This window comes from Suricata suricatta, chromosome 8 (assembly GCF_006229205.1).
Source record: "Suricata suricatta isolate VVHF042 chromosome 8, meerkat_22Aug2017_6uvM2_HiC, whole genome shotgun sequence".
NCBI classification, from domain to species: domain Eukaryota; kingdom Metazoa; phylum Chordata; class Mammalia; order Carnivora; family Herpestidae; genus Suricata; species Suricata suricatta.
The window spans coordinates 121,863,165-121,879,138 of NC_043707.1; the positions used below are offsets into that span (position 1 = coordinate 121,863,165).

At 59.7% G+C, this 15,974-nt stretch overlaps 2 protein-coding genes across 3 annotated transcripts in view; one reads left to right on the plus strand and one right to left on the minus strand.

Moving 5' to 3' along the window:
- The window catches only part of MAP3K6 (mitogen-activated protein kinase kinase kinase 6), a 12,845-nt gene extending 513 nt beyond the window's left edge, over positions 1–12,332 (plus strand). The window contains exons 2-30 of one of the 2 annotated variants that reach the window (XM_029948411.1): positions 1–231; positions 1,492–1,631; positions 1,717–1,740; positions 1,999–2,189; positions 2,304–2,472; positions 2,851–2,957; positions 3,256–3,426; positions 3,512–3,624; positions 4,259–4,418; positions 4,630–4,792; positions 4,873–4,980; positions 5,104–5,153; positions 5,244–5,339; positions 5,483–5,570; positions 5,659–5,792; positions 6,156–6,283; positions 6,540–6,676; positions 8,313–8,418; positions 8,906–9,063; positions 9,165–9,357; positions 9,465–9,603; positions 9,899–10,058; positions 10,208–10,384; positions 10,664–10,769; positions 11,055–11,226; positions 11,321–11,433; positions 11,519–11,592; positions 11,877–11,953; positions 12,155–12,332. The exon at positions 1–231 is cut by the window's left edge and continues 11 nt beyond it. In XM_029948411.1, coding sequence (XP_029804271.1) covers positions 1–231; positions 1,492–1,631; positions 1,717–1,740; positions 1,999–2,189; positions 2,304–2,472; positions 2,851–2,957; positions 3,256–3,426; positions 3,512–3,624; positions 4,259–4,418; positions 4,630–4,792; positions 4,873–4,980; positions 5,104–5,153; positions 5,244–5,339; positions 5,483–5,570; positions 5,659–5,792; positions 6,156–6,283; positions 6,540–6,676; positions 8,313–8,418; positions 8,906–9,063; positions 9,165–9,357; positions 9,465–9,603; positions 9,899–10,058; positions 10,208–10,384; positions 10,664–10,769; positions 11,055–11,226; positions 11,321–11,433; positions 11,519–11,592; positions 11,877–11,953; positions 12,155–12,245 — 3,776 coding nt within the window. In that variant the 3' untranslated portion in view covers positions 12,246–12,332. The remainder of the gene's footprint in view (positions 232–1,491; positions 1,632–1,716; positions 1,741–1,998; positions 2,190–2,303; positions 2,473–2,850; positions 2,958–3,255; positions 3,427–3,511; positions 3,625–4,258; positions 4,419–4,629; positions 4,793–4,872; positions 4,981–5,103; positions 5,154–5,243; positions 5,340–5,482; positions 5,571–5,658; positions 5,793–6,155; positions 6,284–6,539; positions 6,677–8,312; positions 8,419–8,905; positions 9,064–9,164; positions 9,358–9,464; positions 9,604–9,898; positions 10,059–10,207; positions 10,385–10,663; positions 10,770–11,054; positions 11,227–11,320; positions 11,434–11,518; positions 11,593–11,876; positions 11,954–12,154) is intronic. The other variant, XM_029948412.1, reaches the window with a different exon arrangement.
- Positions 12,333–12,623: 291 nt separating this feature from the next.
- The window catches only part of SYTL1 (synaptotagmin like 1), an 8,909-nt gene continuing 5,558 nt past the window's right edge, over positions 12,624–15,974 (minus strand). The window contains exons 7-15 of the mRNA XM_029948413.1: positions 15,899–15,961; positions 15,643–15,756; positions 15,332–15,498; positions 15,000–15,096; positions 14,520–14,678; positions 14,192–14,270; positions 13,985–14,084; positions 13,042–13,247; positions 12,624–12,851 (exon numbers count right to left, since the gene is read on the minus strand). Coding sequence (XP_029804273.1) covers positions 12,712–12,851; positions 13,042–13,247; positions 13,985–14,084; positions 14,192–14,270; positions 14,520–14,678; positions 15,000–15,096; positions 15,332–15,498; positions 15,643–15,756; positions 15,899–15,961 — 1,125 coding nt within the window. The 3' untranslated portion in view covers positions 12,624–12,711. The remainder of the gene's footprint in view (positions 12,852–13,041; positions 13,248–13,984; positions 14,085–14,191; positions 14,271–14,519; positions 14,679–14,999; positions 15,097–15,331; positions 15,499–15,642; positions 15,757–15,898; positions 15,962–15,974) is intronic.

Consider the following 15,974-nt stretch of genomic DNA (forward strand, 5'->3'; position numbering starts at 1 on the left):
GGGGCTGCGCGCGAAGCCGGCCGCTCAGCGTGGTTTATGTGCTGACCCGGGAGCCGCAGCCCGGGGTGGAGCCGGAGGCTGGAGCCGAGACGGAGCCGCTGCCCCTGCGCTGCCTGCGCGAGGCCTGCGCGCAGCTCCCGGGGCCGCGGCCGCGACCGCAGCTGCGTAGCCTACCCTTCGGGACGCTGGCGTTGGGAGACACCGCGGCGCTGGATTCCTTCTACAACGCGGGTGAGGGCGCGCTGGGGGCGGGGTCAGGAGCCGGGGAGGGGCGGGGCTTGGAGTCCCCGAGGGGGCTGAGGGGGCGTAGTTTAGCGGCTCCGGGGAGACCCTGGGATGGGTGTGGGGTCTGGGGAGCACAAGGTGAACTAGGCTGAGGGGTTCGAGGTGGAGCCATGATAAAAGTGGAATTTAGGGGAGCTGGAGGGCGGCCGGGCTTCGATTGGGGCTTAAACCACTCTGGAGTCGGCACCATGCCTGGGGAGCGGGGTTAGGATTGGGGCGAGCTGGGAGCGGGACAGAGTGTGATATCTCAGGAGTGAGGTTGGAGGACTCAGCCTTGAGACGGTCTCACGCGGAGCTCGTGAGGGAGGATCCTGGGAGGTGGAGCTTGGAGTAGGGAAAGGGACCGTACTTGGGGGGCGGGAGTTCAGGAAAGGTAGCATACTACTTCCGAGGATCCGGCTAGAGAGGCCGAAAGAAAAGCCAAGGGACCCTTCGGCGCAGGATTCTGGGCGAGGGAGCTTAGGTTGTGAGGCCCCAACGGTTGCGAGATAGTGGGCGGAACTATAGGCAGGGCTGAGTCGCTCGGGGGCGGAGCCAGACAGGGGGCTATTCCCGCTTTGGTCACCCCGCCCTTCCTCCAACCCAGACGCCCCGCCCCTGACACTTATTTGTTCATCCAAGAGTCTGGGAACTGAGCTTGCCTGATGGCCCTAAAATCGCAGCCTAAAAGTGAAGGCTGACGCGACCTCGAGGACACAAAGATACACATAGTCTTCGACTCACAAGTCGCACATATGTTGACTCTTACAGGCCCTCGCAGCCACTGTCACTCACAGAGGTAGAAACAGTAAGCTACACACACACAGGCACAGCATTGTCTAAACACACTGCTGGTACCCGCCCCTCTCAAGAGACTGCGTTGAGGACTCAGGGCAGGGGACTTCTGTGTTTGTGCCACACCTTTCAAATGCCTTTCAAATGTTGGCTGGTGCACAGCACCTCTCCTCCACGCTCAGTGCTCACTGGTTCTGAACAGTAGGATGAGGGTCCCAGCCTGTTGAGCTCAATCCTCCCCTGCAACACCACAGATATCATCCGTTCTGTAGAAGAGCTAGAGGGGCCTAGAAGGGGAAAACTGAGACCCAGAGCAAAAGTGGACCCTGCCGGAGTCACACAGGAACACCATCCGAGCCAGGCTGGATTCCCAAGCTCCTTGCTCTCCGAGCCAGGCTTCGGCGCTCAGAGCCTCCGCCTCTGTGCCCACAGATGTGGTGGTGCTGGAGGTGAGCAGCTCCCTGGCACAGCCCTCCCTGTTCTACCACCTGGGCGTGCGTGAGTGCTTCAGCATGACCAACAACGTGCTCCTCTGCTCCCAGGCTGACCTTCCTGACCTGCAGGCTCTTCGGGTAGGTGGCCAGGTGGCGGGTGGGGGTGGGCACAGGGCTGGGGCGGTGCCTACCTAGAACACCAGTATCTGACTGTCCCCTGCAGGAGGATGTTTTCCAGAAGAACTCGGTGAGCAGAATCCACCCTTCCCTCCAATGTACCCTTTGACCTCCACTACCTTTCCTGGCCTCCTCAGTCACCTGTGACCTCACTAGTTCCCCTTGCTATTCATGTGGACCTCTGTTCCCTATTGCCAACCTTCATGAAGTTGCTCATTTGCCCTTTTGTTCCATTCCCCGCTGGTGCGGACCTCTGACCCCTTCACTGCCCCCCTCTGATCTGGTGGTGACCTCTGACCTGCCCTGATTCCTACCTCCTTCCCACCAGGATTGTGTTGGCAGCTACACGCTGATCCCCTATGTGGTGACAGCCACCGGTCGGGTGCTGTGCGGTGATGCAGGCCTCCTGAGGGGCCTGGCTGATGGGCTGGTGCAGGCAGGGGTGGGCACCGAGGCCCTGCTAACACCCCTGGTGGGTCGCCTTGCCCGCCTGCTGGAGGCCACGCCCACGGACTCTTGGTAATGGGGCGCAAAGAGGGCACAGGAGGAGGAGGCTGGTGAGGGCCGGCAGGCTGGGGCTGAGGGACAGGCGCCATCATTCTCTCTCCCTCCCTCCTCCCCTGGGGGTGTTAGTGGCTACTTCCGGGAGACCATTCGGCAGGACATCCGGCAGGCCCGGGAGCGGTTCTGCGGGCAGCAGCTGCGGCAGGAGCTGGCTCGCCTGCAGCGGAGACTGGACAGCGTGGAGCTGCTGAGCCCCGACATCATCATGAACCTGCTGCTCTCCTACCGCGATGTGCAGGTGTGTGGCGCTCAGCCGGGCAGGCAGGACAGCGGTATTCCGGGTCAGGAAAGCCCGAGTCCATCCCTTGCCTGTGTCACTCACTCACCGGTGGCTTTGAGCAAATGATCTGATGTATCGGAGCCTCCGTTTCCTTATTTGTAGCAGGGGGATGATCAGGTCACTGTCTCCCACAGCAGTAGGGAAGTTTGGGCACACAGTCGGTTCTCTGTGTAAGATGTGGGGTCTACACTTCCTACTGGGCCATAAGTGTGGCGGGTGGGAAGATGGGGTGTCAGGGATGGGAGGGGACCCCAACCCAAGGTTTTCCTTAGGGTCTGGGGGCCGATGGGACTCACCAGAGGCCATCGTGCCAGTGTGTGCTGTGCCCTCCCGCAGGACTACTCAGCCATCATTGAGTTGGTGGAGACGCTGCAGGCCTTGCCCACCTGTGACGTGGCCCAGCAGCACAATGTCTGCTTCCACTACACGTTTGCCCTCAACCGGTGAGTGACAGAGCAGCGTTCAGGTTCAGGTGGGGCGGTGGGGGGGCGCTGCTGCCCTTGGAGTGGTCACAGTTTCCACCGGCACGGTTCCGCAGAGTCACAGCTGCTAGGAATCACTTCTATCTGGGATCATTATTTCTAGAGAGGTCAGGGCTGACCAGAGTCACAGCCATTCTGGGTTCAGTATTGTCAGGCCTTTGAAAGGGTCCCTGCTGTTCAGGGTCCAGGGGTTCCTGGATAGAGTGGGGCTGGGCCTTCCATCGGGTAATTCCCCAGGCTATCTTCCCCCTTTCCGTAGGAGGAACAGGCCTGGGGACCGGGAGAAGGCACTGGCTGTGCTGCTGCCGCTGGTACAATGTGAGGGCTCGGTGGCACCTGACCTATACTGCATGTGCGGCCGTGTCTACAAGGACATGTTCTTCAGCTCTGGCTTCCAGGAGGCTGGGCACCGGGAACAGGCCTATCACTGGTAAGGGGCACCAGTAAGTGGACAGTGGGCTGAAGGATGGGGCTGTGGGCATCAATCCAGCCCTGAGTCCCCACCCCCACCCCAGGTATCGAAAGGCCTTTGATGTGGAACCCAGCCTCCACTCGGGCATCAACGCAGCTGTGCTGCTCATTGCTGCTGGGCAGCGCTTTGAGGACTCTGAGGAGCTCCAGCTCATAGGTGAGTCCGTCCCACACCCCTCCTCCCACCAGCAGGGCCTCAGAGGGACCAGGGGAGAGCATGGGGAGAAAGGACACTGGGCTGGAGTTGGGACTGACTTTGTCCCCTTTTGGACCTATTCTGTCTGAACCCACATCTGGACCCTCTTACTTCTCCTGGGCCCTCATGAGCCCTTGAGCCCACAAGTGTTAAGGCCACACCTGTGTTCCTTATACACTGCGTTCTACACACACTTGTTCCCCAAACCTTCCTTGTGCCTAAGCGCCTACTCTCACCGGAGTAGAATCACACCTAAGTTTTCAGCTATTTCTTTTTTTAATGTAATGTTTAATCCTTATTTATTTATTTTGAAAGAGGGAGAGAGGGCATGCACGAGTGGGGAGGGGAAGAGAGGGAGTGAGAGAATATGAAGCAGGCTCCATGCTATCAGCGCAGAGCCCAATGCAGGGCTTGATCCCACAAACGGTGAGATCATGACCTGAGCTGAAATCGAGTCGGTTGCTTAACCAACTGAGCCACCCAGGTGCCCCTCTCCTAGTTCCATCTTCCTGCCCACATGAATGCTGTGGCCTATACCTGGGCTCTGCCCACACTGCCAGCCACACTCCCTAGGCCCCGTACTGCTCTCTCCCAGGCATGAAGCTGGGCTGTCTGCTGGCCCGAAAAGGCTGTGTGGGGAAGATGCAGTATTACTGGGACGTCGGCTTCTACCTGGGAGCTCAGATCCTCGCCAATGACCTCGCCCAGGTGGCGCTGGCCGCAGAGCAGCTATACAAGCTCAATGCTCCCATATGGTAGGTGCTCCCCTCTGCAGCCTTGGCCCGGCCTGGGCTGCCAGCTCCCACACTTACAGCCACTGGCACTCCAGCCTGAGCCAATGACGTGGCCTATTCCAGACCACCACACCCAGTGCCCACATTCTGGCCTCGTCTAAGCCAGTCTACTGTCCCTGGCAGTGCCAGCCAGGGCCTTGGGGTTGAGTTGAGCCCGAGGCTGTGCCTGCAGGTACCTGGTGTCCATGATGGAAACCTTCCTGCTGTACCAGCACTTCAGACCCATGCTAGAGCCTCCTGAAGGACCCTCACACCGTGCCCACTTCTGGCTCCGCTTCTTGCTACAGTCCTGTCAGCCCCTCAAGACAGCCTGTCCCCAAGGGGACCAGTGCTTGGTGAGGCCGCCAGGTGGGAGTGTGGGACCTGGGGGAGCGGCAGGCCCATTCTGACCCAGCCCCTTCCTCATCATCTGCAGGTGCTGGTCCTGGAGATGAACAAGGTGCTGCTGCCTGCGAGGCTCGAGGTTCAGGGCACTGACCCAGTGAGCGCAGTGACCCTGAGCCTGCTGGAGCCCGAAACCCAGGTGAAGTCACCCCTGAGGCTCCCGGACTTGCCGCTATGCACCCCTTCTCTGGAACCTTTCCCCCCATCCCCAAGCCACTCTCCCAGTCCCAAGCAGCCCCCTCACACCCCCTTCTTCTCCCAGGACACTCCATCCAGCTGGACCTTCCCAGTGGCCTCCATCTGTGGGGTCAGGTAAGGGGCAAGCCCTGGGGGGTCCAGATTCTGGGAGGGGGCGGCACTGCTAGGGACTGGCGCTTACGGGGGCTCTTCACCCCTCCTCAGCTCCTCGAAGAGGGACGAGCGCTGCTGCTTCCTCTACTTGCTTCCCCCGGCTCGGGATGTGCAGCTGTGCTTCCCCAGCGTCGGGCACTGCCAGTGGTGCGCCAGCCTCTCCATGGTGGTGGGGGTGCCACGGGAGTGAGGGAGAGGAAGGGACATGTCCCCTGGGTGCTTCTGGCCTCGGAGGAGACAGTTCCCACCCAAGGTACCCCTCCCGAGGGCCTGACCTCCCACACCCTCAGGTTCTGCAGCCTGATCCAAGCCTTGGTGACCAATCCGGATTCCACGGTGCCCCCAGAGGAGGCAGAGGGCGTGGGGGAGGTGCTGGAGGTGAGGAAGGGGGCTGGGAATGCGGAGAGGAGGAAGGGCTGCCGGCCCTGCTGAGACCCCATCTCACCCACCCTCCCACCCCCCGCAGTTCGATTATGAGTACACAGAGACTGGCGAGCGGCTGGTGCTGGGCAAGGGCACCTACGGGGTGGTGTACGCGGGCCGCGAGCGGCACACACGGGTGCGCATAGCCATTAAGGAGATCCCGGAGCGGGACAGCAGGTGCGGGGTGCGGTGTGCCGCCCACGGCGGGGGCAGGGTGGGGGGAAGGGGGCGCTCAGCGCTTGCTGGGACCCAGGTGGGCGGGACTGGAGGCGCAGGAAACGCGGGTGTCCTCTTGGTGGGGCTTACAGATGCGAGAGACCCAGCCCGGTGGGTCCGGGCCTGTGGGCCGAATGGCAGGGACCAGGTGGACGGTAGGGTCTGGAGGGGCCTGTGGGCTGGGTGATAGATAAGGTGGGGAAGGTCAGAGCCGGGCTTGTGGTGGGGGCAGGTCCTGGGGGGCGTGGCCTGGCAGGTGTTGGGAGTTGGGTGAGCATCTCGGGGCCCCAACTCGCCTATTCCTCTCTCCCTGCTTGTCCCCAGGTTCTCTCAGCCCCTGCATGAAGAGATTGCTCTGCACAAACGCCTTCGCCACAAGAACATTGTGCGCTACCTGGGCTCCGCCAGCCAGGGCGGCTACCTCAAGATCTTCATGGAGGAAGTGCCTGGAGGTACCTGCCCTGCGTGGGATGGCAGTGGAACTGGAAGTGTGGGGCACGGGGATGGAGCCAGGAAGGGGTGGAGAACCCTTGGGAAAATGAATCCTAGCGTCGGTGGGTGGCATAGCCTGGAATTAGCTGACGCAGTGCAGTGGGGTGGTGCTGGAGTCTGGGTCATGGTGTGGGCGTGCCTGGGCCTTGAGCAGAGAGCTGAGGGCGGGAACAAAGGGGGGGGTGCCAGTGATGACCCTGGATGGCATCCGTCCAGGCAGCCTGTCCTCCTTGCTGCGCTCGGTGTGGGGACCCCTGCAGGACAATGAGAGCACCATCAGTTTCTACACCCGCCAGATCCTGCAGGGACTCAGCTATCTGCATGACAACCGAATTGTGCATCGAGACATTAAGGTAAGCGGGGCGCCTGGGGGGCTCCGTGGGTTAGGCTTCTGACTCTTGGTTTCAGTTCAGGTCATGATCTCATAGGTTCTCTGTCAGCAAAGAGCCTGCTTGGAATTCTCTCTCTCTCTATGTCCTTCCCCCTGCTCATGTGCAAGCACTCCTTCTCATAATAAATAAATCTTAAAAAGGAGAGAGAGCACCTGAGTGGCCCAGTTAAGCGTCCGACTCTTTTTTTTTAATGTTTATTTATTTTTGTGAGAGAGAGTGTGTGTGAGCCCGGGAGGGGTAGAGAGAGAGGGAATCTGAAGCAGGTTCCAGGCTCTGAGCTGTCAGCATAGAGCCTGAAGCGGAGCTCAAACCCACAAACCGTGAAATCATGACCTGAGCCAAAGTTGGACGCTTAACCAACCAAGCCACCCAGGTGCCCCAAGCATCCAACTCTTGATTTTGGCTTAGGTCATGATCTCATGGTTTGTGAGTTTGAGCCCTGCATCGGGCTCAGCGCTGATGTGCAGAGCTTGCTTGGGATTCTTTCTCTCCCTCTCTGTCTCTCCCCAACTCGCATTCTCGCTCAAAATAAATTAAAAAATAATTTTTTAAATAAAAAATTAAATTAAAAAGAGAGACATCAAAGTAAGCCCTGTAGAAGCAAAAATAAGATGAAAATAGAGAGGGAAGAAAACCACAAGAGACTCTTAAATACAGAGACCAAACTGAGGGTTGCTGGAGGGGTGTTGGGTGGGGGGTGGGCTAAATGGGTGATGGGCATTAAGGAGGGCACTTGTTGGGATGAGCACTGGGTGTTATATGTAAATGATGAATCACTAAATTCTACTCTCGAGATCATTAAAAGAAAAAAGGAGTATGAGGGAATCCTTTGGGGATAACAGAACTGTTCAATATTATTTTGGTTGTGGTCACACAATTTTATAGATTTGCCAAAGTTGTTTGAATTATGCTTTAAAAATGGTAGATTCTGCTGTATGTAAGTTATATCTTTTTTTAGATTATAAAGCTGACTTTTTAAAAAAGCAAAATAATAATAATAATTTAAAAAAATAAAGAAAAAAATTGAAAAAAGGGAAGCCCTGTAGCTGGCCCACCCTGGCTCACTGGTGGAGGGGGGCCAGAGGAGATATGGCTCCAGACAGAGACTGACAGTTGTTTTTTTTTTTTTATAGTTTACTTATTTTTGAGACAGAGAGAGAGCATGAGTGGGGGAGGGGCAGAGAGAGAGAAGGAGACACAGAATCTGAAACAGGCTCCAGGCTCAGCTGTCAGCACAGAACCTGACGCGGGGCTCGAACCCATGAACCGTGTGATCATGACCTGAGCCAAAGTCGGATGCTTAACTGACTGAGCCGCCCAGGTGCCCCAGAGACTGACAGTTTAAATTCAGAGTGCAGACCCCTTTGCAAAGGGTGGGGAATTTATCAAAGTTGCTTCCTACGGAAGGAAAGAACGTCAGACCTGAAGCCAAACCAGGGGCCAGCTCCCAGGGTCATAAGTGGGATCGCAGAGGGAGAAGGTTGATAGAGGTGGGGTCAGGCTGGGATTCTAGGAGATGGAATCCCAAGATAGGGTCTGGTTCTGCCATCAGAAGCCCAGCCTGATGTCCACTGAGCACAGTGTCCACTCTCCTTAGGGGGACAATGTACTGATCAACACCTTCAGTGGGCTGCTCAAGATCTCTGATTTCGGCACCTCCAAGAGGCTGGCAGGCATCACACCCTGCACTGAGACCTTCACAGGTAGTGGGGTGGGGGGTGGTAAGTGGGGATGCTGACCTGGGACAGAAGAACTCTTAGGACCTTCCAGGGAATGGGGTTTCTCCTGGTCATGGAGTTGGAGGCCTAATGGAGGATGTAACCCAGGGCTGGTGATTGAGCCAGGGGTGAGTGATAAAATCTTGAACTGGAGCTTGGACAGCTGATGAGGGTGAATTTAGTGCCTGAAATGGAGCCCAGAAATGTCAACACGGGCTAAAGTGTGTGACGTAGTTCAGAGTGGATGATGTTGTCCAGGATATATGATGGAACCTACAGGGGGTGAAGGAGTCAGAATATGATGGAGCCTAGGATGAGTGAGGAAACTCAGGACAGGTGTTTGTTTGACCGTCAGGGTAGGCGATGGGAACTGTTTGGATGGTAGAGGTCACCGTGGGCACAGGTGGCCAGAGGATGATAGAGTGATCCTCCTCCCATTACATGAGCCCTATTGCTCCTGCTCCTGCCCTAGGGACTCTACAGTATATGGCCCCAGAAATCATTGACCAGGGCCCACGAGGGTATGGGAAGGCAGCTGACATCTGGTCACTGGGCTGCACTGTTATCGAGATGGCCACAGGTCGCCCACCCTTCCACGAGCTAGGGAGCCCACAAGCTGCCATGTTTCAGGTGAGACCCTTCCCGGCCTGACTCATGAGGTCGGGTGGGGACAGACTGGGCCCTGAACATCTCTAAACTTGACCTTTGTCTACCCTTATTGACCCTCCCAGGTGGGCATGTACAAGGTGCATCCGCCAATGCCCACTTCTCTGTCAGCGGAGGCCCAAACCTTCCTTCTCCGAACTTTTGAGCCAGACCCTCGTCTCCGAGCCAGTGCTCAGGCATTGCTGGGGGACCCCTTCCTGCAGCCTGGGAAGAGAAGCCGCAACCCTGGCTCTCCCAGACAGGCACCGAGGCCCTCAGGTACTACATCGCAGTGGAGGGAGGGGCACGCTGGGGTGAGGGCAGAGAGCTGTGGAGGTGACAAGACTGAAGGGGGGGCCCAGCTGACAACCATGTCCCTCCCTCAGATGCCCCTTCAGCCAGCCCTACTCCTTCAGCTGACTCGACCACCCAGTCCCAGACATTCCCGTGCCCTCAGGCACCTTTTCAGCACCCACCCAGTCCGCCCAAGCGCTGCCTCAGTTATGGAGACACCAGCCAGCTCCGGTGAGAGCCCAGGGTCTTGGAGTGGCTTTGCCTCATCCGGGTTTGCCCTTGTACTCCCTCCAGAAGAAGCCCCCCACCCCTTGGCCTGGGCATCTCCAGCCACCTGCAAGAATGGCATTTGGTGCCTCCCAGATGCTCTGACTTGTATTTATTGTGCCACCTCAGTGCCAGGCTTATCTCTTGTATCCCTGCAAGGTAGGCATAAAAGTAAAAGAGCCAGGATTCAAACCCTGGGGTGGAGGTGGCTGGCGGGAGTTGCTACCCACCCTCCACCCTCAGCTCCCCATCGCACTAGGGTGCCTGAGGAACCCGGGGCGGAGGAGCCCACGTCCCCCGAGGAGAGTTCTGGGCTGAGCCTGCTGCACCAGGAGAGCAAGCGCAGGGCCATGCTGGCCGCGGTACTGGAGCAGGAGATGCCCACGCTGGCGGAGAATCTGCGCCTGAAGCAGGAACAGGTGGGTGCGGCTGCCCCAGCGCGACCTGGTAGTCAGAGCGAGAGCGCGGACGGGAAGCCCGCTGAAGGCCTCCCTCCCTCTCTCCACCCCAACAACAACTCTCTTAACTCAAGTAGGAACACCCACTTACAACCCCTCTTCCTTCTCAGGGTCCCCGTCTGGGCAGGAATCATGTGGAACAACTACTGCGCTGCCTCGGGGCGCACATCCACACGCCCAACCGTCGGCAGCTGGCCCAGGGGCTGCGGGCGCTACAAGGGCAGCTGCGGGCCCAAGGCCTCGGGCCGGCGCTTCTGCAGGGACCGCTTTTCGCCTTCCCGGATGCGGTGAGGGAGCTTTCTTGCAGTTAGGGCTGCCCAATAAGTGGTAGTGAGCTTCCTGTGCCTGGGAATGTGCAAGGACTTGATGTTGCAAAGTTGCATGTCTTCCCTGTGAAGGTGGAGCCAGCAGGAACATCTACCCAGTCCTAACTTCCCAGCCCCTCCTTCACCCCCAAGCCCGCCTCCCCGCCTAGCCTTTGGCAGAAGGCTTTCTAGGCCTTTCCAACTCAAGCCCCGCCTCTATCTGAGACTCGGCCAAGCACCCTTTCTCCCTCTCCACTCCAGGTGAAGCAGATCCTCCGCGGGCGCCAGATCCGTCCACACTGGATGTTCGTGCTGGACTCGCTGCTCAGCCGAGCTGTACGGGTAGCACTGGCTGTCTTGGGCCCAGGTAGACCGAATGGAGCTGGCCTGAGGGCCAGCTGAGGGTAAAACCCTTCGGGGCGTGGCGAGCACAAATGGGGCCAGTAGGGGGCATGGCCTGTAGGGGTTAGGCTTGACAGGGGCGGGAAGGAACGGGTGGGGCGTGTCCCAACGGACCTATCCCCGACTGGCACAGCCTGGCGGCTACCCAGGGCCTTGCGCCTTCCCACCTTCTCACCCCCCCTCCCCCGTGTTTGGGGATTCCCAAATGGGCGTTCCCTCCCTGTCTGAGCTCACTCGCTTGGCTTGGCAGAGGTGGAGACAGAGGCGGTCCCACCGAGGCCTGAGGAGTCAAGTAAAGAAGAGGAACCCCAGTCCAAGCAGCAGGAAACCTCGATCCAGTTGAGCCGGCTTCCTGGGGAGCCAGAGCAGGGATCCCCGCCCCTGATGGTGCAGCTGGGCCTCTTGCGAGCAGAAACTGATAGGTAAAGCCCCTGGGCCTGGCCCATAGCCTCTGGGCCAGCTTCACCCTCACTCCTCAGGCCGGTCTGCTCACCCACCTTCTGCATTCTCCAACAGGCTTCGAGATGTCCTGGCTGAGAAGGAACGGGAATGCCAGGCCCTGGTGCAGCAAGCTCTACAGCAGGTGAATGAGAAGTCCAGAATCTTCGCCCTGGCCTCCGAGCCTCCAGGTGAGCTGGCCAACACTAGCAGCGAGTGTGAGGCGCTTCTGGCAGCAAGTACCCGTGGATTCACCACCTGACCTCTCCTTGACAGCTGCTGTCACCGTGGACCAGGGCCTGGTGCAGTGGCTACAGGAATTGAATGTGGATGCGGGCACCATCCAGATGGTGAGAGGGAGAGTGCTGGCCAGTTCTTGACCCCTATGATCAAAGATCCGTCTCTGCCCATCTTTCAGCTCTTCTCGCTCTCCTCACACAGAGAATCTCAGTATGGGACGAGCACTTAGTATACCCCCCACCACGGTACAGAGGAGAAAACTGCAGCCCGAAATGGGTGTTATCTGCCCTAGCATACTGGTAGTACTGCAGAGCTAGTACCTGAGTCTCTGAACACATCTTTCTCTGATTTTTTCTCCCACTGTTTCTGCATCTGGGTCTCTGTCCGCAACCAGCTGCTGAACCACAGTTTCACCCTCCATACCCTATTGACCTGTGCCACTCGAGATGACCTCATCTACACCCGCATCAGGTATGTCCATGGGATGACCCATGCATATGACTTCACGTTGGCCAGATCCTGACCCCAGCTACATGCCTGCCTGGATTCCTCCCTGGAAATTAAAGGGGCACCAGTGTCCTCTGGGGACAGAGAGGGCATCAGGCAGACAGTGGGTATTAGAGAGGCGCAGGACCTTATTCTGGCAAGCCACACCAAGCCTGCTCTCCCCAGGGGAGGGATGGTATGGCGCATCTGGAGAGCCATCTTGGCACAGCGAGCAGGATCCACGCCCGTTACCCCTGGCCCCCAGGAGGCTGAATGAGAGCTCAGAGACAGGAGGCCAGACCCAAGGATGGATGAATGGAGAAGACACGAGCAGCTCTGCTATACCTGCCCCAGGACTCAGGGTCAACTGGAGGAGGCCAGATGGATGGGGGGCAGGGTAGGGCCCAGGTGAGCAGAATCAACCATAGAGATGCCCCCAAGCATATCAAGTACTGCCAGGCAAAGACTATTAAACAGAACATCTTTGTATGCTTGGGCCTTGGCAACTTCTGAGGCATGGGGGGCACAGAGGCTCCTGGGAGCAGCTCCCTAAGGTCTTTCTTAGTCTAAAGTTACTTCACCTGTTCCCCTTCACTTACCATCACCCTTTCCTGACATCACCCTCACCGCCCCCAAACAGACATCAGCCCCTTGCTGCCCTTAGAATAAACTTTATTGGTTTTAGCCAAGGGCAGGCCCTGAGATGGAGGTCCAGAGAGGAGTTTGGTGGGCTTATAGGAGAGCTATGTCCTGGGGGCCAGGTTGGTTCTGAGGGGCAGAAGGCCGTCCACCCACTCGCATGGTCGTTCCAGGAGTGTCTGCCACAGCTGCTTCTCCTCTGGAGTGGAATCCATCCAGGGCACCTGGAGCCCATAGCTGCTGCCTAAATATATGCAGATGAGGGTGGAGGCCGTGGTCACACTGGGCACCCCAGGTCTCAAGGAACACCCACCTGGTCCCAGATTATGCATTGCCACCCCCAGTTCGCAGTGGACCCCAGAGAAGTGCCCAAGGCCGCACACTGAGCCCCTGCCTCTCAGCATTAGGTCTTCCCAGGGCCCTGCCCCACTCACCTGTGCCCAGGCTGAGGCGTGTACCCCCCAGCTGGCGGCTGGCCAGGGCCCCATGGTCCCAGAGGGAGAGCTCAGCACAGGCCTGGCGCAGGTCGGCAGGCCCGAAGCCATCGTAAACCATGGTATGGTTGAACACAGGGCTGAGGCTGCGACGCACTACCCGTGTCCGTTGGCGGCTGGCCCGGCTGTCATCAGGCAGCACTGAACTGTGGGGGCAGTGGCCTGGCAGTCAAGTGGCTATCCCCTCCCACTCCCCAGAACCAGCCATTCACCGAATCCTACCCATTTTCCCTCACAATGTCCATGTACTCCCGGCTCCTGCCCGAAACGGGGCCTCGACCCTTCACAACATGGGGACCTTGGCGTCAGCCACCTCTCAGGTCTCCTGCCTTTAAAAGTTACAACTCTTATTCACAGGACCCTAGAGTAAGGTCTCGCTACTTCCCCACACAGTGACCTCCATTGGCTCCCTGTTGCCCCCCAAAGAAGTTTCCAAACTTTTTAAAGCCTCAGAACACTTTCTGCAAGATAAAATCTTGCTCAAAAAGTAAAAGCAAAACACTGTCCGTGGTGGAATCTGGGCTTGGAGCTCAGAACCTGACTCACTGAACTCCATTTCACTCTCTGAGTGTGGGGTGCCACCTGGAGGCACCCCTAGGAGACCCCTAGAGTGAACTTCGAAAACCACTGAGCTGCAAGTTCAGGGCCAAGCCCCACAACCTGGCCTTCCAGGTCTTTTCATGGAAGAGCCAGTCACTCTGAAATGCAGCTCCTCAAGGGTGTCTTTAACTTCCCGGACAGGCCTTGGCTCAAGTCATCCCCTTCACACCTCCTCCCCACCCCATGGTCAAAGATCAGACAGGGGAGAATCAAGGGTGGTTGATTAGGAGGTGGGGTGCTCCAGAAGAGGGGGCGTGGAGGAAGGGAAGCGCAATGTCCTCACCATTGTATGTAGGAATCCAGGGTTCCTGAGCGCAGCGGCACGAGGCCCTGAGCTTCTTTCACCCAGAAGTGCAGCTCCCCGCTGGGGGGCAGCCCAGCGCCTGCGGAGAGGCTCGGCTCATTCCCGGGGCTCCGCGCCCTTGCGCGACTGGAGGTCCCCTCCTCCCAGGGCCCGTCCGGCACGGCCTCTCGCCGGGCGGTCACTCACCCTCGGAGCCGGCGGGGACGTACTTGAGGGACAGAGAGAGCAGCCCGCGGCTGGGCAGGTCGTCGGGAGAGGGCGGGGCCTGCGAGATGCGGTCTCATCAGCGGCGGGAGTGGGCCCAGGCCGAAGGGACCGCAAGGGGGTGGAGTCTCCACACTGGGGGTGCACCCAGCCGGCGGTCGGGGGCCAGCCCCGGAGGGGGGCAGTAAGGTAGCGCGTAAGGTGGCCCCCGAGGGGAGGGGAGGCCGAAGGCGGAGTGGGGGGGGGGGGCTGGAGGAAAGCTCGGTGGGGTGCAGGTGGGAGACCTTCCCACGCGGGTCAGCTGCCTCACCCGGGACTGCAGGGGGAGCCAGATGGACTCAGAGTCCCAGTCCCACGTGTCCAGAGGCACTTCGACTTCGCCCAGAAAGATGTTGCGACCCAGGCTTTCGCGGTGCCACACGGACAGGCTCAGCACGCGGCCCCGGAGCTCGGCCTGCGGGACGGAGTACTGGGGACAGGAAGGAGGTGCGCTTTAATGGACCACCGCGGCTGGCCCCGGCTCAGCGCTGCACCAGTGTAGGCCTCTGTCCTACCACGCTTCTTGCTCGAGGGAATCCGGGGGAGCCCCGAAGGCGTTAAGTGGGGGGTCTGGATTAGCGCCACGCCCACCACTAGACTGACCCACTGGAGAGCGCGTGGACGGAGGGCCTCCCTGCCGTTCCTCCCGAAGAACGGAGGATAGGAGCGACCTGCAACCCTACTGTGGCTGCCCCTGCCGCCCGGCCCCCGGTTCATTAATGGGGGGGCCGCTTGGTCGTCGCAGCCTCACCCGCAGAGTCTCGTTGAAGACCGGGTTCAGATTCCGTTTCTTCACCGTCGTCTTGCGCTTGCTCTGCTTATCCGGGAGGAGGTAGCTTTTGACGTAGCTGAGGCGGGGGAGCGGAGGGGAGGACGGAGCTGAGTTGGGGGGCCCTTCCAGCGCCTACCCCTCCGGGGCGGCGGCCTCCCAGCCCCAGCCGGGAGCACAGCTTCCCGTGCAGCGCTTCCCAGGGGTTCTCTCACTCAAGCCCCACGCCTCCCATGGACGCGGATGCTCCCATTTTGAAGACGAGGAAACGGAGATCAAGAAGAATGGTGGGGCGGGGCGGCAAGGGCACTCACGGGTCCGAGCGGCGGCGTCGCGCGGCCGCGAGGCCCTGACACTGGATCACGTGCACGCGCAGCTCGGCGGTGCCCGGCTCGTAGCGCAGCGCGAAGTGCACGGAGCCGCGCACCTGCACCGCGCCCGCCTCTGCCTCCCCGGACAGGCTCAGCTGGCTGCCGCTCAGCTGCGGACGAGGGTGGAGATCAGGGGGACGGTGCGGGCAGGGCTCAGGGAGCTGCAGGGGCCAGGCCGGGGCTACGGAGGGAAGGCGCCCCCCGCCCCACACCGGTCTCCCGCGCCCCCAGGCCCTCTCGCCCTCACCCCTCACCGTGGAGGAGTTGAGGCTGGACACCGAGGAGCTGCTGCTGAGCATGCGGTCGAGTGAGGGGCCGGGCCCCGGAGCCTCCTCCCCGTTCTCCAAGATCTCTGGCGCAGCCTGGGTCTGGGGACCGGGGAAGTGACCGGGCAGCACGCACTTTCCCAGCTCCCCCTCCCCGCCGACGGCTCAGAGCCGGGAACAGGGGCGCTCCCCGCCCATAATCCGCTCCGGGTCTTGGGAGCAGCCGCGGGCCGTTCCCGCCTACCTGGGCTGCGGTGGGCGGTGGCTTCTCTCCCCGCGGCCGCGGCTCAGGCTCCGGGTCCGCCTCCTCCGCGTAGACC